Raw genomic sequence first — 26,304 nt, 5'->3', positions numbered from 1 at the left:
GTTGTGTTTCTATACACCAGCAATGAATAATCTGAAAAAGAAACAGAAAAATAATTCCATTTACAATAGTATCTAAAAGAATGAAATAGCTAGAAATAAATTTAACCAAGGAAGTGAAAAATCTGTACACTATAAATTGCAAAACTGCTGAAAAAAAATTAATAAGGCCTAAATAAATATTCACGGAGTGGAAGACTTAATATTGTTAAGATGGCATTACTCCCCAAAGTGATCTACAGATTCAATGCAATCTCTATTGAAATTCCAATGGCTTTTCTGGCAGAAATGGAAAAGTCAATCCTCAAATTCATATGGAATTGCAAGGGGCCCTGAACAGTCAAAACAATATTAAAAAAGACAAAGTTAAAGGACCCACACTCCCCAAACATACTACTTTGAAAAGGACTACGTAACAGTGTCGGTCTCGTGTAAGGAGAGACATACAGACCAATGGAATAGAATGGAAGGTCCAGACATAAATCTATACACCTGTGGCCAACTGATTCTCCACAAGGGTGCCAAAACCATCCAATGGGGGGAAGAACAGACTTTTTAGCAAATGGTGCTGGATATCCACATGCAGAAGAATGAACTTGGACTCCTACCTCACACCATATAGAAAAATTATCTCAAGATGGGTCAGTGACCTAAATATAAAAGCTAAAACCATGAACTCTTAGATGAAAACAGGAGTAAAGCTTCATCACCTTGGGTTTGGCAATGGATTCTTAGATACCACACCAAAAGCATGAGCAACAACAAAAAATAGACAAACTTAGAAATTTTTATACATCAAAGGACATTATCAAGAATGAGAAATGACATCCTACAGGATGGGAGAAAATATTTGCAAATCATGTATCTGATAAGGGCCTAGTATTCAGAATGAATAAGAAACTCTTACAACTCAACCACAAGCCAAGCCAATTAAAATTAGGTAAAGGCCCTGAGTAGGCATTTCTCCAGAGAAGCTACAGGAATGGCCAAGAAGCACATGAAAAGATGTTCAACGTGATTAGTCCTTAGGGAATGCAAATCGAAACCACAATCAGGTACCACTTCACACCCACTAGTATGACGATTAGGAAAAAGAAGAAAAAAAAGGAAAATGACACGTATTGGTGAGGATGTGGAAAAATTAGAACCCTCACACATTGCCAGTGGGAATGTAAACTGGTACAGCCCTGTAGAAAACAATTTGGCTGTACCTCAAAGTTAAACACAGAATTACTGGATAAACCCAGCAATTCCACTGCTAGGTGTATATTCAGAAGTAGTGGAAACAGGTACTTAAACGCACGTACATGTATGTTCACAGCAGCACTATTCACAACAGCCAAAGATGGAAGTAGCCCCAGCATTCCTCAGTGGGAGATGGGAACAGACTGGTCTGTGCAATGTTTACCAATAAAAATGTTTACTGTTTACCAATGTTTACTGTTTACCAATAAAAATGAAGCACTGACAAATGCTACAAGGGTGAACCTCAAAAACATGCAAAGTGAGAGAAGCCAGACAAAAAAGGCCAAATACCCATTTACGTACAAAAGGCGCCTCACTGCATTTCTGTGAACTGTCCAGAACGGGAATGCACAGACACAACACGGGCTGAGGGCGGGATGGGGAAGTGCTGCAAGGGTGGCGTTGACTTTAGCGTGATGGGAACGTTCCTAATGCGACAGAAGTGGTGCCTGCACAACACTGTGAATGTACCAAATGCCACTGAGTTGTTCCCTTTAAAACGGCTACTTTATGTTTTATGAATTTCACTGAAGTTGAAAGGGGAACAAGGTCAGGGCAGAGAAGGCAGGCGCCGTGTGCCTCAGGATGCAGCACGCCGAGGGCCATCAAGTGCTCTGAGTGGTGCCGCAGCCTGGGACACACAGTCCGAACCTCGCACAAACCAAACCGAGGGGCCGCCTGTAAGAGAGTGACACGCTCGCTACAGACGTAAGAGAGCCAGGCCGTGCGCCTGCTCCAGAGTGAAGGGCGACCCCGTGCGAGGTGTGACCACGGACTGGGACTCGTGCCAGAAAAAGATGTGCTATAAAGGACATTATTGGGACAACTGAAAAAATTGGAATATGCAGATGATCAACTTGTAGCTGTGCTGGGTTACGTAAGAGAACCGGAGGAGCGTGTGTGAGTGCGTGTGTGCGCACACGCTTACACGCGTTTGCTTATTCCCTTGGCATCGCTGGGCTGGCTGGGGGACATGTGAACGGTCCCTGGGAGGGCGGTGCAGGACCAGCATAACTCTCCTGGGTGTGGCCTGTGGCTGGGGAAGAGGCCCTGTCTCAGGTACTCCCAGGTGCCCTGATCTTGCAACTCACTTTTAACTGGTCCTTCCAGAAAAATTAAACAGGGCAAAATGAGTTAGTTAAGTCACATATGGGTTATTCACACTATTATTCTTGCAACTTTTGTGGAGGCTTGAAATTTTTCAAAATAGACAGTTGAGGGGAAAAAAAAAGTAAAATAAGGGGGCAGGGGACCAACCTCTAAAAGCCACCAATTGCAGGCAGGTTTCTTTTTTTGAGAGTCTCGCTCTGTTGCCCTAGAGTGCCGTGGCGTCAGCCTAGCTCACAGCCACCTCAAACTCCTGGGCTTAAGCGATCCTTCTGTCTCAGCCTCCCAAGTAGCTGGGACTACAGGTGTGCACCACCATGCCTGGCTAATTTTTTCTATTTTTAGAGACGGATCTCGCTCTTGCTCAGGCTGGTCTCAAACTCCTGACCTGAAGCGATCCTCCCTCCTTGGCCTCCCACAGTGCTAGGCGTGAGCCACTGCACCCGGCCCCAGTTGCAGGTAGTTTTAAGGGAAGCCTATGAAACCTTTAAGGAGAGAAGATTCCTGTGTTATGGCAACTCAGAGACACAAACTTCTTAACTCAGAGCTTGAGCTGGCATAGCCCTGAAAACAAAGCTGGCCAAAGACAGCACAGAAAAAGAAAGGCATAGGTCAACTTTACTGATAAGCACAGACATAAAACCTGTAAGTAACATGCTCACAAACAGAATCTACCAATTTAGGAGTGTACCAAAAACGTAGCATTTCACAGCCGGGCAAGGTGGCTCATGCCTATAGTCCCAGCACTTTGGGAGGCTGAGGCAGGAGGATCGCTTTAGCCTAGGAGTTGGAGGCTGCAGTGATTATGATTGTGCCACTGCACTCCAGCCTGGGAGACAGAGCAAGACCTTATTTCTTAAAAAAATAAAAGCACTTCACGACCAAGGAGGATTTATTCTAAGGATGCAAGGAAATCTACTATAATGACTCAAAACATCAACAGGCGGTAGGAAAAAACCTACCAAAGGAAGATCTCTTTGGAAAATGCTAAAGAAGCATCTGATCAGTGTCCGTCACCCATCCTTATTGGAAACTCCTCCAAGCTAGGACAGAAAAACACCTCCTGAGCCAGGTGACGCCAGTCTCTGTGGAGGCCCAGGCAGCAGCACAGGGCCTGCCCTGGAGCCCTGGCCAGTGCCTGAGAGGCAGCGCACGGGCGCACACACCACCTTGATCTTTCACACACGCTCACGCACGCTTTCAAGACGGAGTGACACACAGAAGAGAAAACCCTGCAAAGCTTTGGAAGAGACTCAGAGAATATTTGTTATCTTAACTGACAAAGACCAACTGGGCTGTAGGAAAATTACAAATTTTGTATGACAAAAAGACCTTAAAATTAAAAGTTTAGTGATACTGGGAACAGTATAACTGATAATAAGCACAGTTTGTAAAGAGCCCTATAAAGCACCCAGGAAAAGGCGGATGGTGGTGAGAAGGCAGATGTCACAGAGGACGAAACGACCACAGCAGGGACCAGGCCACGTGGGGTGGAGCTGCTGTCAGTTCAGCAGCGAAAGCCGGCCAGGGCCCCTCCGCCCTGCCTCCCTCCTGCAGAAAGCACCGAGGGCAGGACACGCAGGAGCTGCTGCTTCGGCTTCAGCGCCGGCCGTTCCCCACCTCATCCATCTGCACGCCCATCCCCCTGCATGCAGGGGAAACTAAGGCACAGAGCGCAAGGCCTCACAGCGCGTGAGGACGCTGCCAGCAGGAGCAGGGTCTGGTCCCTGAATTGGCCCCCACACCCTGACGCCAAGTGGCCATCCCAAAAGGAGGGGGAGAGCAGAGGCAGCGTAGAAGGCCCTCCCAGACCAAAGCGGCCACCCCCTGTCACATTTAAGTCCATTCAGCTCCACTGGGAAGACCAGGAGGTGGTGGCTGTGGGGGGAGCCGGGTGGGTGGAAAGCTTTCGTTCCTGGTGGGGCAGTGTGACAGGCCCCGCCCCAGTCAGGACCCCTGACAGAGACGGTGCTCTTAGCAGCTCAGGGCAGCAGTGGCTAGGGACAGGGAGGGAAGGTGAGACCAGCGCCTCGAGGAAGCAGGGCCTGGGAGGTGGCCCAGCACCGGCTCGAACTGCCTCTCCTGGGTCTGGCAGAGGCTGTGGCTCAGGCTGGACTGGAGAAGGGTCTCCACCCTCCCCCACTTCAGCCTTAGCCCCTCAGCACGGCCCTGAAGGTGTGAGCGGGGGGCCCAGCACAGGCTGCTTTTCCTCCTGCAGTGCAGGTTTAGCCGACCCCGCCCCGCCTCTCAGCCCGCTGGGCCCAGGTCTGCTCCCTGGGAGAAGAGGCAGCTTTCTCTGCACACGGACCCTGCAGGTGCTTGGGCCACTTTGCTGCACTTGGGCAAGTCTCACCTCTTTGTCAAAGTCCTGGTCGGGATCAGACATACTTCTCAGAGGCACGGTCACCCCGGGCTCTGATCCACCTACGGAACCAGAACAGCTTTTATCTCGGGGGGAAAAAATCCAGAACAGAATTGAAAGGCTGGGGTCCCACCATCCAGCCTCCTCACCCTGGGACCCGCCCCCCGCCCCAGCTGCAGGAGCTACGCCTCCCCGGTACCTGACGAGGGCCACGAGATGTAGGGCTTGTTCCTGGATGGAGGCTGCCGGGCCGGGCCAGAGGGAGCCGGGCCGGGCCTTTCCTCCTGGGAGGGGGCCGCAGCGCTCTGCGCAGAGAGAGCAGCAGGTCAGCACTCGGGCGGGCACCAGGCGGGCCCCGGCAGAGTAGTGGCCCCAGCTCTCAAGGAGCAACGTGGGGCCAAGAGGACTGTCTGGACAAGGGCCTGGGGACGGTTAAGGAACTAAGAATTGGCAACTCTGGGCCAAGTCAGATCCTACAGAAAGTACACTTTCTTAACTAAAAAAGAAAAAGTATGTTACCTGCTCATACTAAGGTGTTATTTCGGTATCATCTGACAGCTAATTCCCTTAATGAAACACTAACAGGCTGAGATGGTGACTGACACTAACAGACGCCTGCAGTGTCACAGTGCCCAGGAGGGGCACAGGGGCCAGTGCCCACAAGGCCTACTGAGGAGGGAGGTTCAGCTGAACAGCATCGCATGACAGATGCTCCAGGTCAGAGCCGAGTGCCGAGGAGGACCAGACGGCCTTAGTGGGCCCTGCCGTGGGGAAATCTGCACAGACTCAGGGGCCTGCAGAGAGGAGGGGATGGAGCCCCCCACCCACCTTCCCCACGCCCTGGCTGGGGAACGCACCAGAGGCAGGTCCATGAGCACCTGCATTCCATCACCCGGGCCCATGTGAGCCACGTGGTTGAAGTTGGTGGGGTTGGATATCATCTTGGATCTCAATTCTGGGTCTCTAAGCATCTCTCTGGGGAAAAAGAAATACGTTTGAGATTCATGAATGTGTGAAAATCCTCTGGCTCTAATGCACCCCCTGCTAGCGCCAGGTGGAGCTGGCCCTGTGGGCTCCGGCTCCTACCTTCGCTGCTGCAATCTCTCTTCCTCCGGAACCTTGAAGACAAATCGCCTTTTGCTTCTGGTTCGAAGCATCTGCTTCTTGCTGTTGTCAGAAGTGTCTGGCACGTTGAGGACGGCTCCTGCGCAACGAGGGACAGTGCACAGTGACTGTGGCCGCAGTGCAAGTCCTTCATGTAAGACAAAGGCCGCTGCACCCGAGACAACGGCCACATGTGCCGCGACAGACAGTGCAGGCCCAGGCCGTCTGAAAGGCTGTCCTCCCCTCTGCTCCCACCTGCTGAGAAAGGCCTACCCGAGAACTTGCTCTTGAAGTAGATCAGGCGGGGAGGCTCGCAGCTGAGGAGGTTGAGGGTGCCTTCAGAGTTCAGCGGCCTTATCTGCATCGGAACAGAGGCGGGAGGTAAGCGCGTGCCCTGGGGCAGACCAGGAGGACCCTGCCCGCAGCGAGGAGGGCGCAGAGGCCGCCTTACCCTCCGCAGGCCGATGGTCTGCACCCACTCCATGGTGCGCACGTCAAAGACGTCGACGCCATACTCGCTGTACACTGTGACGTGGGAGGGGCTGCAACCTAGCGCAGACGGAGCAGAACAGGTGAGCAGCCACGCGGGCACCCGGAACTCACCTGCCGCCAGTCCTGATGGCCACACCTGGGGACTGAAAGAGTGTAGAGGAGGCAGCACGGCCCGCACCCAGGTCACCCTCACCCGGGGCATGCCATCGCACACTTCAGGTTCCACTCTGGAGATCGTCTTCATTTCGGAGTCACACACACACTCAGATGTCCACTCCCCTCATCACTCCAAGTAACAATTTAAATACCACAGTACAGATGGTGAAGGTGACTCTTAAAAGTCTGCCTTTCCATTTAGCTCTTTGATACGAGACATGATTATTGCAAAAGGTTGGTAATTCAGGCTCAACACATTTGAAATGCAGGTAAGGGCTGACTGCTCAGCATTTTGGGGCTAATTCCGTACCAGATGGCAAGAAGGCAGGTTTCTGGGTAGGTATTTAAAACCTCCGCACAGAAACCATTGCTGAGCTCCGGGCAGCCATCCCACCAGTCCCCACACCACGCTAAGGCTGTTGGACTTCTCTGCATGACAAGGTCCTTCAAGAACGTGGCAGGCATCCTTTCGCAGGCTGGTCAGAACACACATGCAAATGAGAGTCATTTCCCTCAGGGAGCCCTGTGGTTCGCGCCGCCTTGCTCGTCCCCTCAGCTATGAGTAATGGTCTCTGTCGGGTCACAACACAAAGCAACTCTAGTGCCTGAGGTGTGATCCCAAAGCCTGTTGGCCCATTTGGCACGTGGAGTTTAAGGGGACTTTCCCCACACTTAGAACGGCAATAAGAACACAGCTGCACTACCTGCCGGCGCGAAAGGAGCAGCGTCGCCCACCTCCCCTGGCCCTCTGCCACGGACCGCACACTCACTGTCATCACACACGTCGTGTACACACGCAACCTCACCCTGGCGTGGCTCCCAGGCATCTCCCTGGGGAAATGCTGAGCTTGAAGGTGCAGGGCTGTAAAATCCAAGAGAGCTCCAGCTTAGCTCTCGTTCCTGGCTCTTCTAACCTCCTGGGGTCAAAGTTCATCTGTTTCACGTCATACTTTACTAACTGAAGATGCATTTTTTAAAAACTTCTGCTATGTTTCTATTACAGATTCCAAACAGGCTACGTGATTAGTCCTTTTTTTTTTTGAATACAAAAATGAAAACTGTTTGGGAAGTAAACAGAAGATGCTGGAACTGGTCACCAAACTGCCTCAGAAGTGGCATTTCGGATACCCTCTTTGAGTGCCACATGCAAAAGTGGACCCTGAATTATGTTCAGAGGACCATTCTCCACACAGAGGGGACTTCTGGGGGAAACCCCCCCTTACTTTCGGAATATGGGGGGCTTCATTTGCAAAGAACCAGGAAGTATTCCAATCTGTTGATAAAGTGATAAACTGAGGTGTCCAGTCTAAAGAAAAATTTCAACTGAGAAGATAGTATTATAGTGGAAAGAATGTGGGCTTTGGAGTCTGACATATTTGACATGTGACTTGTGCAGGTCACATGAGCTTTGTAACTCTCAGGCTCCTCTTCTAGATGAGGCTGATGACACTTGCCCTGAGGGACAGGAGGGCAGGTGAGGCCACACACATAAAGTACTAACCATGGACTCAGAACAAGCAGTTCTCCATGATAAAGGTTATTTAATTGTTTCTTGCCAGCTCTAAAATTGACCTGGTATCTGTACTGAGGCCAGGGGGAGAGAAAAAAGGAGACCCACCAAGGTGGAGAATCCAAGAACATCGGGCGTCCATGCTGGTCACACATGGCCAGGATTTTAAAAACATCACAGTGACGGGTCTTTTTTGACATTAAACTTTGCAAAGACTTAAAAGTGCTAGAGGAAAAGACCCAACAAGCAGGAATCCTGTGTGGTTTTGACCCCTGTGCTGGCTGCCCATGAAGAGGATGGGGGTGGTGGGGAGAGGCGAGGACGAGGGGTGCGGCGGCAGCAGCGGGCCTGGCCCCTTTCCTGTGTGCACCCCAGGCCTCAGACCCAACCCCACCCACCTGTATGTCTGCCGCACCAGTGGCCTTGGCCGTGTAGGAACAGAGCCAGGACACTGCAACAAGGCCCTGCGGGCTGAAGCTGGTGGCTCCCCTCACAGCCCGGGTGTCTGGTCCTGACGCCCCAGGTATGCCACCAGCTTGGCAAGGCCAGCAGCGGGGCAGACCAAAGGTTTTAGCTTTCAGTAATTAGGGAGAATGACGATGTCCCACCCACCACCCCCGTAACCCCCATCTGCTGCTATTTCAGAATCAACGTGTGCCCGCTGGTCTGATGTGGGTCTCTGCTCTCTCTTGACCTGCTGATGTGAAGGTGCCAGCTACTCCAATATATCACATAAAAGGATCTCAACGTTTTAAGGTTTCTTAAAAGCAGGCTGGGCAGGAAGCACCCACCCATCAAGCCCAGACTCCAGCGCCCAGCTCACCAAGCTCTCGGGCCTCTATGACGCCCCAAGTGAGCCAGGGCTTCCGACTTCCGTCAGGGCCACCACTCACACAGAAAGTCACTTAAACTAAGCAAATTAATAACCCAACTTTTCCAGAACAGCTCCCACCACTCTCAGAAAACAACTGTCCCAAGAAGGACTGAAGCCTAGACACCAGAGTTGAATTGTTTCTGGCAATCAAAAAGCTTCAGCTTGTCTTATCACTGTGTAAGTTTACGTATTATCATGAGCACGGCCTTTTAAAAAAAGAGTAAACACCATGTCCCTGTGTGCATTCATTCACCTAGCCCTTCTGCCCAGGGGCCTGTGCCCACTGTTGGGGTCTTCTGCTGAGGGACCCCTGGAAGGATGAGCCCTGTGAGCTGGGGAGAGGGGCACAGGGCAGTGGGCAGCTTGCTTATCAGGGGAAGCCTGTGGCCACCTGCCGCCCACCCATTGCTGGTCTGGACCCCACGTTCTACCGTGGAAAACCATGTAGCCCAGCTCTCCTGATGCTCCTGTGCCTACTTGACTAAGGGGACTGGAAGACAAACCAGAGCAAAATAGGACACATGCCGACCGTTGATGTGGGAAGCAGCAACAGGAATATGCAACAGAAAAACATATACATACTACAGGCGACAGGAGCCGCAGGCCACATGAGCTCCTGCGTGCGTGACCTCCGGCCTTGCGGGTCCACGTACAATCCCATGTGGCTGAAGCAAAGCAGGTACTCCTCACTTTTGAGCTCCACAGCACAAAGGGCATCAAAAGACTGTTGTGAGAGGAACGTAAGCGAGGGGTCATTGGGATTTACCAGGTTTAGAGACTGCCCATCTCCCTGGATGCTCAACAGAGAGAACCCAGAAGGGTAGCCAACACAGAGCTTGTCCTTGAACACGGCCATCCACTGGACGTTTCCAGGGGCCACAATTTCATTGAACTTTCTGTGGAAAGGTTTAGTTCTCTGGATCTCGTAGCAAAGGATCAGCCGCTTCACGGCGACAAACAGGCAGGTTGAAGAGCTCTTCTTCAGCGTAGCCGTTGCAATGAGCTGGCAGCCTTTTGTTTCTGGAAGCTTGATATCAAAGTTGCCTTCCGCTCCGTCAAAGGACGACCACGGACAGAGATGGACATGGTGGCTCCGGCCACAGAGGAGGACTATGATTTTCTCTTTGGGAGCGAGCTCAATCTGGTACACCTTCTTGCAGTCAGCAGCACGGACGATCACTGCGGCAGGACAGGCGCGTCAGTGTCTCAGCATAGCTCGAGACCCACCCCAATGCCCCTGAACCCTCCTCGTAGGCTCCCTCCAGCTGCGGTCAGCCCGAGCCGTTCTGACCTGCACGGCAGCACCTGGTGGCTCCCTGGAGAGCCCGCTCTGACACGCACATGCTAGCGGGTGCCAGCCTCACACGTGCTCTCAGTCCGGAGCCCCCAGGGGTCACTGTTCTAACGCACCTCAGCCCGTGTCTGCTCGGACTCACACACACACCCTCATGGACCAGCAAACGTCACCTTATCCCGGGGGATGTGCCCCCAAGACCCTCCCTGGGCCCAGGGCCAGTTCTAGTCTCCTGACGTTTGTATTCCCAGACTCAGGGCTGTAAGGTGGGGAAGTGCAAAGATACTGCCACCTTTCCTCACTGGGAAGAGTGAAGTGTCCAAATGTGAACTAAATTAAATCTAAAGTGAAGCCACAGTGCCTCGGGAATCACGTGGTTGTTCCTTCTCCTGGGGGGCTTTTCCTGGCCCTCCCCTCCCACTCAATGGCTGTAATGCAGAACTCTGTGCTGCGTCGCCACGCATTTGGCGATGGCCACACACTGATGCACCAGCACTCACGCCATGGACATTGCTGAGCACCGACCGTGTCTTCTGCATGTTATTTTTCTCAGCTGTTTGCCTTTCCCGTCGTGTTCTAGGACAGGGTGACTCAATTTACACATCAAGTGAATCTCATGGTAACCCTCAGAAGTTCCTGCTGCTGACTCTGTGCCTGCCGGCAGTGGCCAGGCTGGACCCGAGATGCCTCAGGTGGAAACCGCACCCCCTGCTCACTCACCATCTCGGGTGACCTCTATGACGTAGAGCCCTTCTTCTAAGCCAACCGCAATCCTGTCTCCATCTGTGCAGGGGTGGGGGTACGAACAACATACACAAAATCAGCATAGTCAGCCTTCAAACAGCAGAGGTTCAAACCACGAGGCCCACTCATACATGGATCTTTTTCAACCAAACACAACTTTTTGTACGTGTGGGTTCCGCAGGGCTGACTGTAGGAACTGAGAATTTGTGGATTTGGGAATATGTGGGGGGCCTGGGCAAGGTTGGGTCCTGCTTCTTAAAATGTGCAGAGAAACTTTCTACGAATTCAAACGCACAGCACAACCGTGGTCAGAATCTGTCTGAACGTTCAAATGGGCGTCACAGCGCCATTTGAACTGCTCTGTTTTCTCGGAGCAATTCAGAGCCCAAACACCGGGTTTCAAACACTTCAAAGGACACAGCATTTGGGACCTACCCACAATGGCGGCTGTCAGGATGGCCTTGATGAGGGGCAGCGTGCTGTCGTAGGCCTCCTGCGGAACATGCACGACCTGATTCCTCAGTCGGTTTTTATGCAGGATGGACTGGAGTCCTTCTAGAATGCCAACCCACTTCCTCTTTTCATTCTCATTTTCTGTCAGAATGAGCAGTGAGCTGGTCTTAGAAGGTGCACCTAAGAGAGAGGCTGTCACCTTCATGACGGAAAACAAAACAGACAAAAACAGAAGAGCCGTAAGACAACCAAACCACACCAGATGCCAGCGCCCTGGCTCGGAGCCGTTTAGCACTGGAGGTGATGAAGTGCAGGAACCGCTGGCGGACCCGGGTTCCAGGGCCACGGCAGGGCTGCGCCTCGGTTCCATGTCCTCCCTGCCCAGCAAAGGTCACGTGGGGCTCCGCGCCTGGCGGCTCTTAGCAGCAAACAGGAAGGGGGCAGAGTTAAAAATAGGCCTGTGAAGTCCCTTCCTGGTCAGATTTTAGTTAATTCTGCTCTTGCCAAAACTAAGATGTAACTGCTCATTTAAAAAAAATTGCTTTCTTAAACAAGCTTATTAAAATTAAAAAGTAGATTCTCCGAAAATGTGTCCAGGGAAAACAGGACCTCAAACAGAAACACTCTCAGCAAATCATGCTCCCTAAGCACTTACTAGGAAACGGATCGCCCCGGTTGCTGCAAAGTGACCGTCACCTTAAGCACAGCGAGGCAATCTCTGTACTGTGCATGAGAGACTGTTTCCGAATAGAGATGCGATTTAGTAAATAATGATTCATAGACTTAGTTTTTTAGTCGCCCAAATTTTACTGTGTTTATAAAAATTCCCATGGGGGCTACGGGGTTCTTTCCCTGATCCACAATCTTCCAGAAACTTCCTAATGCTGCAGAATCTAACATTACTGCAGTAGGGGCTAACTCAGCCAGCAGGCGTGCTGACGAGCAGTGCTGAGGAGGAACAGGAAAGCCGGGCGCTCTAGTGCATTCCGCGTGGTATCTGCCAAAGCTGCTTCCAGCAGGAAGTACACTGTGGCCAGAGCAAGCGAGGTACAGGCCAAGTGGGCAGGAGTTTCCGATGTAGGATCGGGGGTGCAGCGGGGGAGGAGGCTCCCCAACAAGAGGGGCACAGCTGGGCGGTGCATAGAGGGCGGGACCTGAGCCAGGCGGGAAGGCAGAGGACTAAGCTGCACTGGGGCGCTATGAAATGTGCAGAAGAACCACCGTATTTTACCATGTGATTTTTTTTTTTAATGATTAACGAAATGTTCTCTGATAAATAGAAAAGAAAAAACAGAATAATTCATACCCTGAATATACACGGAATGTCTCGGCGTGTAGCATGAATGACATCGGAGGCCAGGACCGAGCTCACTGAGAACTCTTCATCTCTGGTAAGAAAGAAACATTCACCACGCTGGGAGGGACACACACAGGCTGCCCTGTCCTGTTACAACCCTGGCAAAAAAGGACACTTCCACCATGTGTACCATACAACAGAAGGAGGCCCTGCCTTTAGCTGGGTGAGGAAAGACTCCCCCCGACAGAGCCCACACACCCTCCGAGGCCCCTGCAGGTGTTTCAGTGACCAGCAGGGCACTAAGCCCTGCTGGTGTGTGTCACACTGTCCCAGTTACAAGTTCTGCCTTGGCCTGTAGTTGGCGCAACCAGGCAGTCGCTTGATGACCACTTGTAAAGAAGGGGGCAAGACGTGCCGAGAGCGACTGTGCTATCTCCAACATGCTGTGTCCAGCGCAGGCCGTGCTCTGCTGTCAGTGCCCGTGACTTGGGCTCAGGCCAACTTTTTGTCCACTGGTGGCTCTTTACTGCCAGGCTACGGGCACAACTGTGCACGGCAAGGGAAATGGAAGCTCAATGCTGCAAAGGATCTAATACACCCGGGCTGTCCCCAGGGCACCCTGAGGCAGCCCCGCCCCAAGAACCACTGCTGGAGACTGAGCCTCCAGGCTGGGCCCAAGCCCAGAGCAGGTGCCAACCACAGTCACGACGCCTGTGGCAGGAGCTGACCCGAGTGGCACCAGGAGAGGCTGACAACATCTAGGCACGCCGTTATATAGACAGGGAGGCTGCAGCCACAGCTCCGCGTGGAGGGCTCTGTCGAGCACAGCCTGTCTAGCAACGTGTCAACCTTCACAACCCTCTACGTGGCAGTGACGTGACCCTGTCCACACCTCACAAATGGGAGATGGAGGCTCAGAGACATCAACCGGAGGGAGGAAGGGGCCCCACACTCTCTGTGCAGCTGATGCCAGGACGGCATTATTACTGCCAAGAGAAGAGGACGGTGAGGGACGGCGCCATGCAGTGAATGTTGTGGCCACACAAAGCCCATGGCTCTAGAGTTCTTTTACATACCGAGAGTGCTCGCCCAGGTATCTGAAAAGCATGGACTACCACAGGCTGCACAATTTTTCTCTGGGATGTTTTCTGCTTGTTCTTGGGCATAAATAAATGCCTATTTGGCAAATTTTTCAATGCAAAAACATCCAAAGCAGGAAAAGTTTATAGTATGTACTTTGTCATAACTAAGCTTTTATTTGTTTTTGGAACAATATAGCAATTAAGGTGAATGTAAAAATGAGGTGAAAGATTACTAATCAACAAACTCTTATTGTGGCTAAAGATAAATAAGTCACAGTTCACAGAACAAGGACAGTGCTGCATGAACACCGACCTGAGATCCAAGACTTGGCTTGCGACGACCCCAGGCTGGGTGGACTTTCCTTCTGGCAGATCATACAGGAAGAGCTTGCAGTCACAGACCACCGCGTATGCCCGCTGCCACCCTTTCTTCACCCCAGTGGGCTTTGGGACCTAAGGACAAACAGGGATTGCGTTCCACCGGGCCAGGGAGGCCGATCAGAACGTGTGCGGATGGTGGGCAGCGGAGGCCACCAGGCCCCATCAGATGTGGTCACAGCCTCCTTCAGGCTGCTGCCTGACTCCCAGTTCACCAGGACAGCTCCCTTTGTGTCCCTGCCCAGGCTGGTGGCCAGAGCTATGTCTGGACACAGAGGTCCCTATCCAGGGAGGCTCAGGGCAGTGCTGGGGAGGGTTCTGTGCATGACAGGAGGTAATGCAGGGGGAATGGTGGACAATTTGGCAAACAGGTGTGTTCACACCAAACACAGAATGTCTGCAATGTTGTAGCTGGACAGGCTATAGCACTTAGAAACGGTCCAAGCCTGGTGGTTTTCAAACACATTTAGCTTTGGAACTTTTGCCTACTGGCTAGACGCTCATCCCAGGAGGCAGGGAACGAGGGAACCCCTGATGGATGCTGTGTGTTTCTGTGTGGAGTCCTCAGGACCCCGGGTCACTCAGAGCAGTGGCCACGCCGGCCTGATCAACTCATTTCCCAGGAGATGAGGCCTCCCAGGATGGGCCCCAGGGTCATTTCATACAGCAGGACAGCTTTTGAGAGCAGCTGGGCACGGTTAGTGGTCATTACCCATCAAAGACACTGAGGGCCAACCTAGTGGGACATGAACTACGCTGTGTCAGCTGAGCTGCACCGGGGGTCCCTTGCACCCTCCTACCTTAACGTAACCTTTGTAGGCTGTGCCTATGCCTCGCTGCACGTCCACGCCAAGAGGCCTCTTCGACTGCTCGGGAGGTATCGGGCACACCTGGGGAGCACTGTCTTTGCAGGACACATGGCAAGCAAACGAACACACTGGAAAAGAGAAAGAACACTACCCTCGAAACTGGCTTCCTACAAAGTAGCAATCACTGCAGAACATACAGCCTGAGGAGACAATTTAACACATCACCAAGAGAAGTCTAGATATCCACCAAGACAAAAATAGTCCGTAGAACGTAAGCCACACAGAAGCTCAGGGATTTTGGTATTGAATGAATTTTCGACATGCTCAGAGGAACACTTACAGGGAGAGCGAGACTCATTAGCTCCAAGTATCACCACAAAGGCTCGACTGCCAGCCGCACCCCATGGGGCTGAGTCCCCAAATCGCCTCGCAGGGACCCACCCGCAGTCAACTACAGGCAGTGGTCACCTGATACGGCAGGGTCCTGGCAGCCAACCCAAATGCGCAAGAGTTGCAGTAACAAAAGAAAATGCTTCTGCTTTCACAATGAAGAAAAATACAATAGCTGTTCTGCAGAGCAACGCCACCCACCGACTGTAGCCCGGACTGAGTGCACGGGCACCTCGGGGTGGGTACTCATCTACTCGATGGGGCGAGTACCACTCACAGAAAGGGCTGGGTGAGGGGGACGAGGCCACATCCCCAAATCCCAGCACAGGGCAAGAGCACAGGGCAGAAACTTAAAAATATTAATACTAATAATAATGACTAGAAGCAGAGACGAGACCATCGTGGTTATCAGCAGATGATCTGATAATGGAAGATTTTCCAGTTCTTTTTCCTCTCTGATTTTAAGCAGCCATGGACGGTGCACTTTATAGTAATTCTCAACAGATGACCAGGCAGCCACAGCAGCACCCTGGGGTCCCAGTGCAGCAGGGATCCACACCAGCAAACCTTTACTGAGCATTTATAAAAATAAAGACCCTGCCCTCAGAATCTGCACAACCGAATGTCACCTCCGACTGGCCTGCCTGGGCGAGAACCGCTCCCCCGGGCTGGCCGGTGCCCAGACAGTGCGTGGTGAAGCTGCACCCGCCACCCCCGGCCCACAGGCCGACACTCACCCTCACAGGCGTAGCCCTGCCGGATCAGCCCGACCATGAGGGAGGTGCAGTGGCTGCACTGGGTGGGGCTGGAGAAGGACTTGATGCTGAACTGGTGAGCCTTTGGCTGTGGGAGAACATCAGAAAGAACAACATCAAGGCCAATCACAAACTTTGAGGAAAGCTGGATCAGTCTGGTTGAGATCAAATTTATAAACAATTTGGACAGTATCTTGAAAAGCTGAAAACGTGCAATTTCTCTTCTCAGTATGTGTGTTCCCTAAGAGGGCTAATCGAAGAGTAGTGGTTAAGACCACCTGAAGAGCTTGAGCCAGACAATAAACCAACATAGGCTTCCTCTGGTGAGCTGTGCTACCGTAAGAGATCGCTGGGCTGGAGTGCCATGGTGGCCGACGCTCTTTCTGGTGCAAGCTCCTGGTCTCCCAGAGGACCAGGACCAGATCGTGGGGGCCGGCCTGGCACCAGAATTTGGGTTGGGCTGTCACCCAAAGCAGCCCTTGCATATGTGACCAGGAGACATGCAAGAAACGTCTACAGCAGAATAGCTCCCGGAGACCTCGTTGGAAGGACAGACATGTTATGACGGGACTGACAACAGAACAGACGTAGAAGAGCACAGAGAAGACCAGGCAGCACGGTGGTGTACAAAGCTCAGCACAGCAAAAATAATACGTTCCTAAGGCGGACACGGATATAGATGAAGCCATGTGTAGGGAGCAAAGGAGTGACGGAGACAGCTCCAGAGATCAGAGGCAGGATGGGGGTGGGGGTTGGGGTGGGAGGCTGGCAGGGAGGGCGCAGGGCTGCGGAAGGGGCCGTCATAACCGTGAGTGACACGTGACGCACCCTGCAGAGCTGCTGCTCCATCTCCAATATGCTACCCAAATAAATGACCTCTCGACTTGGTCCCTGACTCTCCAAGAGTCCAAGTCCAAAAGCCAAACCATTAGTTATTCTCACACAAAATCTAGCTCATCTCTAACGGGCACGGCTGCCTGTGGGTGAAACCATAAATAGAGGCCATGTCAACACTAATGATGATGACAAAGCCCATCCTAGGGACACAGGGCTAAATGCTTGCTAAGCTTGGGGCGTAGAGCCTTGTCACAAGTGAACTTTTATGATCTGTGCTGATGTTCACAGGGAAGAGAAAGGAGACCTGCAGCAGGGCCAAGGCCGCTGGAAGGATGACGCGGACCTGTGTGCACCAACGCGCATGGCTCTCCAAGATGCATTTGTGCTCAAAACTGCATGCTCAGTGTCGTTCCACGTATGGTGGGGAGAAAGTTCTCACCCACAAGCACATGGTTCTCTAGTGCAGACAGACAAATGAAAATAACTTTGGAGAAGGAAGTGGATACATACCACAGAGTGGTTACCACTGGAGAGGGAAATGTGGTTTGGGGGTGAGGAAACGAGAATGGGGAGACTAAACTGAGAACCTCCAATTAAAATGCGTTCGTGCAGCATGGCTGGAGTCGAGAAAACACAGGGTCCCAACAGCGTCCTGAATTATACACCTTTTTAAATAAATCCTTAACAGAACATGAGGGTCTTATTGTGTGCATAAAAAAATGACAAAGTTCATTTTATTTATACAAAAGTTATCTTCTACAACTAAGAAGGCGCCCTGGGTGAAAAGCAAGGCCCCTACCTTCGGTCCAGCCAGAGCGAGGGCCTGCGTGGTGGGCAACGGCACAGCGGGCGGCCTCTGCGAGGGCCGGGCTATGTCCTGGGAGACAAGCAGGACAGGTGAGCATCGGCCTAGCCCAGCACCGCCAGACCCCATTTGGGATTTATTTCTCTCTAGAATGTGTCAATAATTAACAGTTCTGCATTTTTAATTTGCTATACTGTGGAGACATCTGTCACAGCTGCCCTCATCTGGCTGATGGACTGACAGTAACTGAGAAAATGAAAGATGGCTGGGTGCCTGGGAGGAGGTCCAGCCACAACCTGTGCTGCAGGGACAGGTGAGCCAGCCTCGGCGTCTGTTCATCAGGGGCAGGCTGTGCCATGTGGACAGGAGGGCAGACCCCAGGGCTCAGAGTACCAACAGGGCAGCACTGTCTTACCTCCTGCTGCTCTGTGCCTGCAGCCACGGAAATCGACGAGGACACTTCTGGCTTGGGAGCTTGTGTTTCCTGCTCACTAGCTGAGCTGGTCTATGAAAACAAAGACAAAGAAATAGTGGGACTGAAAGGGCTTATTCTATAGAATTCAGGCTCTACTTACATGTTCCTTATTTAAAACATGCATTCTATCGGGGCCCTGCAGTGCCAGCGTTCTTACTCCTGGTCCTGTCACCCTCAGGTCCTCTCACAGACAAGCTGGCTTGCCTGACGACCACTGAATTCTAAGGCTGGAGTGGTGACTGTGTGGGCAGGTAGAGTCAGACAAGGCACAGTTACCACCAAAGGTGAGAAGCCATGGGCCTCCCGCCTTGTGCAGCCCTCCCATGCACTCTCCTACAGCCTCCAGCCCTGGCCATTTAAAGGGGAGGACCCAGAAAATGTCAACCCTTCTATTTTATTCATAAGTAATTTTATCTTAACCTGGTAGCCTTAAGATCAACTAGCCAAATATTTTTTTTTTTTTTAGAGACAGGGTCTCACTCTGTCACCCAGGCTGCAGTGCAGTGGTGTCATCACAGCTCACTGTAAGCTCAAACCCCTGGGTTTAAATGATCATCTACCTCAGCCTCCTGAGTAGCTGGGACTACGGGTGTGTGTCACCATGCCTGGTGAAGTTTTATATTTTTTGTAGAGACAGGGTCTTGCTACGTTGCCCAGGCTGGTCTTGAACTCCTGGCCCCAAGCGATTCTCCTGCCTCGGCCTCCCAAAGTGCTGGCATTACAAGGATGAGCCACTGTGCCCGGCAGCCAAATGCTCCTTAACCTCATTTCAGGGATCAAGAAGAAAGTCTAACATCAGCAGAGGTTTGTGGGCCTATAAACATGAGTAAGAATTTCCCTGAAAGTTATATGATGCAGGGAAGGAATGCTTTCTTTTGTTCTAACAACTTAAGAGTTCCAAATTAATTTCACAATGATCTATCTGAAGCTGAAGCTATCAAACCACTTAAAAAACAAGCTGATTTTAACGAGTATTCCTGAAACTACTAGTTCATCATCAAAAGCCATTACTATTTACAGACCCACATCCCCTGTAGAGTACGCTTAGTAGCAAGTGTTAGCGCAGAGAAAGTGTGCCAATGCACACAAGTAGCTGGGTAGGTAGGTACCTAAAGAGCAGTTTACAGCTCTATGTTGTACTGACATCAGAATCCCAATGAACCAAATCAGCTAAACACTTTCCAACAATTGCAATTAATTAGGCTGCTGGAGAAGGAGCCAAATTCAGATGGGATCGCAGTGCGTGCAGACACACACACGTGCACAACTGTGTGCTGCAGGATTTGAATTTCTGTACAAATTCACAGGGGAAAGGCTAGATCAATTAGTCGATTATCAAAGCTAAAAAATGTAAGCAAATTTGCTCCATAAATAAGGTATGTTAAATGAGTTAGAGTTCCATCTTTAGCTAAACAAGGAGCAAAAGAATATTAAGTAATTTAATTTTAGCCACATAAAAGCCCCACTAGTTTTATTTAGTTGGTTAATTAATCAAAAGGATGCAAATTAAGGAAGAGGAGAATTGAGAATGCTGTTCATTAACAGGAGTGACAGCCATAGGAAGCCGGCACCAGCAGTCACTTACTTCCTCCCAAAAGGCTAGCAGAGAAGATGCAGACGAGGAGGAGAGAGAGTCCTTGGTGGTGACAGACAGGAGGAACAAAAATGATCATTTCCCACCCAGTAAACAATGACATGAAAATATATTGACTCAATCTTGGTGGCAAACCATTCCTAGTATTAGGCAACAAGTTTCATGTGTGCAAAGTGGAACAGAAGCTTCTCAAAGATTCTCAGAATCTGGAAACAACTCCTAACATAGACTCTGACCAAGGGGTTTTTCTTTGCAACAGTAAATGCCCTTCCCCCTAAATCACACCGGTATTAGAGAGGGATTAAAAATGGCAGGCATACTGGCCACGGAGAGTGAGGAGTGTAGATTGCGGCTTCTGCCCGTGTGTTAAACTCTGCGCTGCGTGCTGTCCACAGCTGTGACTCATTCGCTGATGGACACCAGTTGCTGGAAACCCACCTGCCACTGCGCTCTCTACTCTGGCCATTAATTTTACAGAAAAGCCGCTGCTTTCCTGGACACCTCCATCCTGCAAACAAGCACTGTCTCTGTTCCTTTGGCATCTTTACTCATTCCTCACCACGATGGTGTCTAGCACCAGTGACGGATCAGGCACAAGGCTCACGCAGCAACAGGTTTGTCAAGGAACCAGTGAGCAATTAACAGTAAAAATATATTTGCTTCTTCAAAACTGGGGACTTCAGGGAAAAGATAAGCATTGCCAATTTGATTAAAAAACTAAACATTTTGACAGGTGAAGGTAAACAGGTGTGTGCTCAGAGTGGTTGTATACAATACAAACCTGCCTGGATTTTGTAATAATGATCTAGGCTATGATGGCCGGTGCAGCCCACCCCTCAGGAAGGCTGCTGGGGGACAGACCAACACGGTCCCCTGACTGCTCCCTAATCACAAAGGCAGCAGCCCCGGCAGGCAGCACCAATCCTGGGCAAGCCGACCTCTGTGTGGGAGAAGTGCACAACGTCTCCCGCATAGAGTTTACACCAAAATGTTCAACCCACGTCTGATCAAGAGGAAACATCAGACAAATCCAGAGTGTACGACAGTCTACAAGCCAATTGCTCTGGACAATAGAAACATATCATAAAATGGGGGAAAGCAGGGGAACTGTTCCAGATTAAAGGAGATAAAAGAGACATGACAACTAAATACAATCATGATCTCCAGCTGGATCCAGCACCGGGAGGAAAACTTAGCTCTGAAGAACATCACTGGGACGACAAGGGAAACCTGGACTGGACTGTCCTGGGCCACCAGTGCAGCGCGTCTCACATGCGATAATCACGCTGTGAGATAATCACATCTCCGGAGATGTCCTTGATCTTAGGAAACAAACGCTGAAGTTTTTTGCTGTCACTGATGCCTGGAAATCACTGTCAAATAGTTCAGGGGAGAAAAGTCTGTGTGTGGAGAGAGAAAGCAAATGTGGCAAAATCCCAGGTGAGGGACATACACATGTTCAACATACTATTCCTTCAGCTTTCTTGTAGGGTTGAAATTTTCTAAATGGAAGTTGAAAAGCCACCACCACCATCCACCACTTCACTGAAGTTCTATTAGTGAGAGTCGCTTCCATTATTCTAGCTTTCTGGCCTGCTACAATGGCGGCTAGCAAGGGTCCGTCCTTATTCTCTCAGAAATGGAGAGAAAGACTGCACTGTCTCCACGGAGTGCCACTGAGAACCTGCAGCACATAAAGGGAGGTGGGACTCGTCCCCCACTCGACAGCTGCTTCCTAAGCCACCAGCAATTCCCCAGCGGGGGGCGGGGCCCGCACAGGGGCTCCCTCGGGGCATGTGTGCCACCTTCAGCTCCAACGCTTGGGTCTTTCCATCAACCAGAGGCTGAACTACACAGCTACATAGAAGGCACAAAAGTGGTAACATGACTAAATTATTATTTGCGGCAATGTGAGAATCTGTATTTAAAAAGTCACCTAAAATACTCATTACACAGTCAGAGGCCTGTGTAGATTTCTCCCCTGAAGACACTGAGCACTTTTTAAATCTAATTTCCACTTAATTTGAGTTTAGAAAGCTTCTCCGGGAGCAGTTCAAATACCTTATATGTCTCTAACCTTACACATTTAACATGCCAGGTCAATTATATGTCAGATAATTGATGAACATCAAATGGTAATTTACTGGTGTGTTTGTGGTCCCATGGGTAGTCAACTTATATTATATTATTTCTAATTTATCAAAAATTCACTTGTCACTTTTTTAAAAAAATGACTTACTCTAAATGTCAGATCATGCGCAAGAGGTGCAGTGTTGAAATATTCAAAAATAGAATCCTGGAAATCTGGAAGTTTGAGCCCTGTAAGAAAGAAACAAAGAACAGTCAAGGTAAGAAAAAATTTAAAAGACTATATCTTATTTTTTACATAGGAAGACTCAATGTCATCAAGATGTCAATTCTACGTAAGTTAACCAATAAATTTGATGTGATACCAGTAAAAAAAAAAAAAGTTGGAAAAATACTTGCAATTTACATCACAAACAAAAGGCTCTAATTCCTGACATGCAACAAGCTTCTAGAAATTAAAACCTGAATTTTAAAAAATGAGCAAACGATACAAATATATAATTCACAGAATAAATACAAATGGCCCTTAAACATAAGAAAAGATGCTCAATCTTACTTACAAGGAAAATACAAATTAAACCTATGCTGAGATGCTATTTCTCACCAATTCAGAGTGATAAAAGTCCAAAAGTTTGAAATCATACTTTGCAGGCGGGTACCAATGTACAGCTCTGGAAGGGCATCTGTCAGCACCTAGCACCAGTGTCTATGCACGTTTGCCCTTTGAATAGGCAATCCCACTTCTAGAAATCTATCCCCAAAATACACTGACAAAAATATGAAATGCTCTATGCATACAGCTACCCACTGTAGCACGTTCCATGGTAGTGAACGCTGGGGAGGAGCCCGGCACCCACCCCAGGGGCCGGCACAGCCCACCCGATGTACGGTGTAGCCACAAATGGGGCTCGGGATGGTGTCCCCCAGCATAGAATGGTGCCTTCTGTGTAACGGGAAGTACAAAGACACGTGTGACCGCGTGTGTGGATTTGCTTTATGCTTTCTAGATGGAACAAAGGAAGGACAAATCAAAATTGGTTACCTTTGGGGAAAGTATCTTTGAATATACTGTTTCAAATTTTGATTTTGGAATTATATGAGTGCTTTATGTAACTAAAAAATAAGTAATCTAAAAGAGGACAAAAGAAAATAAACCATTCATTTAAAAAAGGCTTATAATTAAATAATTCAGAACCATGTGATTTTAATTTACCAGTATCTGCTCTAAATTTTTCTTCCATCTTTTTCTTCAAAATTTCCATTTCGTCTAATAATTCTCTGTTTTTGGCTTCAGAATCCTTTAGTTTACTAAAATTAAAAAAAAAAAAAAAAAGACTTTAAGAGGTCATCCATGTGCTGGTTCAGGGTACACTGGGATGAGAGGGTGGAGTTTCCTCCAGCAGCTGGGAATGTGCCAGAACCCGGCAGGTGCTTAGCACACCAGGCCTTCCACTCAGCACACTATGGACACTGGAAGCATTTCAAAATTATAAATATTTAACCATAGATTTTAAGTCATGGCTTATTAAGGTGTATCTTATGAAGCCCTAATGCAGTTTCGGATGTTCCTAATCTTGTTTCCAGGTGAGTCCTCTGTCCTCCCAGGACACGCAGCCCAGATCACTCAGCTGTCAGTCCCGTAAACGTCCCTTCCACAATCGGCGAGACGGTGGACTGCACCAGAGAGCACCACCACCACCACCCGAGCGCTGGCAGCCTAGCAGTTCCAGTGATTTTGTGGCAGGGACAGAGAAAGTCTGGCTGCCACAGGGAGCAGGCGGTATGCTGTTAAGAGTGAGGCTCTGCTACTTCTCAGTGGGGTGATGGTGGGCAAATTACATCACCTCCGTGCACCCGCACTCTGGTCTGGTCGTGGTACAGTGGGGGTAACGAGTGCTGGCCATATGGGGACGTGGTAGGTTCACATGACTTAACAGAACAAAGTTCTTACAGTAGTTCCTGGCACAAAGGGAATACATTTCAATGGCAGCTATTGCTGTTAATTTTTTTAGCCCAAAACTAACAGGATTTGGGGCTTGGTCATCCTGTTAGTGACACTGTCAGTTCTGGGTCCTTATGCAATTCACAGAGAAGTGTCAGGGCATGGTGGAGCTGGCCCTGTCCTGCCATCCCAACAGCTGCTACCACAGGCAGGGAGGCCTGGTTTTTATGAAACTGTACCTCACTATTGTATCCTGTGTTAATATTTTAATATTAACATTCAGATATTATGAGACAGTATCTGCAAATGGTAGACTCTTAACAAATATTTGCTGAATTTACCGTTGTGTAAAAATGGTGTTCTTCTGACTGCCTGAAGTTAGGGAAAGAGTATGGAACAGGCATGCCATCTTCAACCACTATTTCAAAATATAACCTTTAGCTTAAAAGGAAAAATTCTGAGTTGGTGAATAGCGCCAAGGTGAGTAAGAAGCCAGAGAGGTGCCTGTCAGACACGTGGCCGTGAGTCTTGTTCCCCAGCACAGGGGTGTAAGCACCCCTTGCACATTCAGAGAGACCATGGTCCCACACTGCTCTCATCATTTCTTGAGAACACTAAGCACTCCCCGCAGCAGGGGAGGCACATAGGCACACTCATTGCACCGATTCTTATTAAGCACCAACCGAACGCCAGATGCTTGACACTCCTCAGAGCTCTCCAGTTGACCTCGCTGCCCTGGCAATGGCCTGTGGGACAGCAGGCACCGCTGTGCCTATTTTCTACATGAGGAGAGTAAGAGCCTGCAGGGGTCAGGGTCTGCCCAAGGTTACACAGGCCCCAGCTCCTACTGACAGGACCACAGCACAAAGTACCTTTCGAAGGTGAGATTCGTGTCCTTGACTTTCCTCAGCTCCTCTTGAACAAGCTGTTTGGCCCGGATCTCTGCCTCAAGAGCAGACTGCAATTCCAGCCGTGCAGACATGTCCAGCTTCTGACTACGGCGAACTTTCCAAAGTGGATCCTTAGACATTGGTTAAAATTATTAAAAATGCACTTTAAGCTATTTATTTGTTAAACTAAATTAATGCTGACAAATAAGCAACTTATCTTTGTCTAATCTTAAACCATTTCTATTATGCTTTAATATTAACACTCAGATATTATCAGGGACCATCAGACCTAATTTTAGTTCTGGTATTTTATGATTTTCATTCTTAGAAATCTTTTAAAAAATAAAATTTATTTCATTAGAGTAAAACTGATTCTACAGTGCAATTTCCATATGGGTCCACTGGACACTTTTATAAATCTAATACATTATGAGGTCTCAGTTATCTTTTTCCGATTTCTTAAAACATTTTGCTATTTCACCACTCTAGGAATTATGTCTTTGCTCATTCGTATTTGTGATAAAAAAGATTAAAATAGTAAGAAAAGGGAAGAGTGATGATCTACAAGGGTGAAGCAAGAGTGAAAAAAACCAGCCAGATCACGCCATTCTTCCGCTTTCGTCCTGGGTTGTCCAGTGTGTTACACCAGCTTGCGGAAAATACGAAAGAATCTGGAGATAGCACCCTGGTAGACTGGTAGACTTTTTTAAAACTTTCACTGAACACAACTGAGAATTCTTTATTTTCCCCCATAACAGTAAAGAGAAGAAAGTTGGCACAGGAAGACATTTTATAATTATCAGACATTTAGAAGTGGGTGAGGGGAACAGAACGTGGCCCTCTAGCCACAAAAAACATGAGAGAAATCTCAGTGAGTCTTCAGATGACATATGCTGGATGGATTTTCTCAACTGAGTAAATAATGTACCTCTAAGGGCAGAAAGGAAATATATTCTCATTCAGTTATTCCTTTAACAGAAGAGCTGTTCACACAGTATTTTGCAACCATCTCAAAATCCCATTTGAGAATCTCAACCATCCCATTTTGCTAAAAGAACTTCCATCTTTTATGAGGTTTGTGTAAAAATTTTTCTTAATGTAGTTCGTAAGTGCTGGCAAAATGTATGTGTAAACATGACCAGAAGAAAATAGAAAACATGGAAATGAAAAAAATCTCTGATCATTCTAACTGGTGTTTATAAATCTAAAATCTGAAAATGAAATTATTTTCCCATTTTAGAGCAAAGAACATGGCCGTATTCTTTTCTTCAATATAATTACGAGTTGTCAAAGTTTTTCAAAAGTGCTGTGTTTTGAAGACACGAGTGCAGGAAGAATGAGAAGTCATGATGAGCTGGGCCCCGTCAGAGCTTGACTGGGACCTGGTGTCAGTGTTTACAAGGTGGCTGTATCCAGGTTCGTGTGTGATGCAGGGCTAGGAGTTAACTACATTCGAAGGTGCTGCTGCTTTTGGGTAAATCTACCTTCAAACCAAGAAAATGTGGAATAAAAATTTGAGTTTAGGCCAGGTGCAGTGGCTCACGCCTGTAATCCTAGCACTCTGGGAGGCCGAGGCGGGAGGATTGTTTGAGCTCAGGAGTTCGAAACCAGCCTGAGCAAGAGT

The 26,304-nt window shown here is 49.3% G+C and overlaps 1 protein-coding gene across 1 annotated transcript in view; it reads right to left on the bottom strand.

Moving 5' to 3' along the window:
• Nucleotides 1–26,304, bottom strand: part of CDC42BPB (CDC42 binding protein kinase beta (DMPK-like)) — a 122,094-nt gene that overhangs the window by 2,046 nt on the left and 93,744 nt on the right. Inside the window, exons 18-35 of the mRNA XM_012647055.1 lie at nucleotides 24,663–24,811; nucleotides 23,062–23,156; nucleotides 22,000–22,079; nucleotides 18,107–18,196; nucleotides 17,686–17,763; nucleotides 16,032–16,137; nucleotides 14,896–15,032; nucleotides 14,031–14,170; nucleotides 12,645–12,726; nucleotides 11,321–11,537; nucleotides 10,862–10,924; nucleotides 9,430–10,026; nucleotides 6,267–6,364; nucleotides 6,089–6,173; nucleotides 5,798–5,915; nucleotides 5,569–5,686; nucleotides 4,911–5,016; nucleotides 4,703–4,773 (exon numbers count right to left, since the gene is read on the bottom strand). Of these exons, the coding sequence (XP_012502509.1) occupies nucleotides 4,703–4,773; nucleotides 4,911–5,016; nucleotides 5,569–5,686; nucleotides 5,798–5,915; nucleotides 6,089–6,173; nucleotides 6,267–6,364; nucleotides 9,430–10,026; nucleotides 10,862–10,924; nucleotides 11,321–11,537; nucleotides 12,645–12,726; nucleotides 14,031–14,170; nucleotides 14,896–15,032; nucleotides 16,032–16,137; nucleotides 17,686–17,763; nucleotides 18,107–18,196; nucleotides 22,000–22,079; nucleotides 23,062–23,156; nucleotides 24,663–24,811 (2,430 nt within the window). The remainder of the gene's footprint in view (nucleotides 1–4,702; nucleotides 4,774–4,910; nucleotides 5,017–5,568; nucleotides 5,687–5,797; nucleotides 5,916–6,088; nucleotides 6,174–6,266; nucleotides 6,365–9,429; nucleotides 10,027–10,861; nucleotides 10,925–11,320; nucleotides 11,538–12,644; nucleotides 12,727–14,030; nucleotides 14,171–14,895; nucleotides 15,033–16,031; nucleotides 16,138–17,685; nucleotides 17,764–18,106; nucleotides 18,197–21,999; nucleotides 22,080–23,061; nucleotides 23,157–24,662; nucleotides 24,812–26,304) is intronic.

This window comes from Propithecus coquereli, unplaced genomic scaffold (genome assembly GCF_000956105.1).
Source record: "Propithecus coquereli isolate 6110/MARCELLA unplaced genomic scaffold, Pcoq_1.0 Scaffold256, whole genome shotgun sequence".
Classification (NCBI taxonomy): Eukaryota; Metazoa; Chordata; class Mammalia; order Primates; family Indriidae; genus Propithecus; species Propithecus coquereli.
Note: the sequence above shows the minus strand (reverse complement) of the source record. Positions and strands in the feature narration are given on the sequence as shown.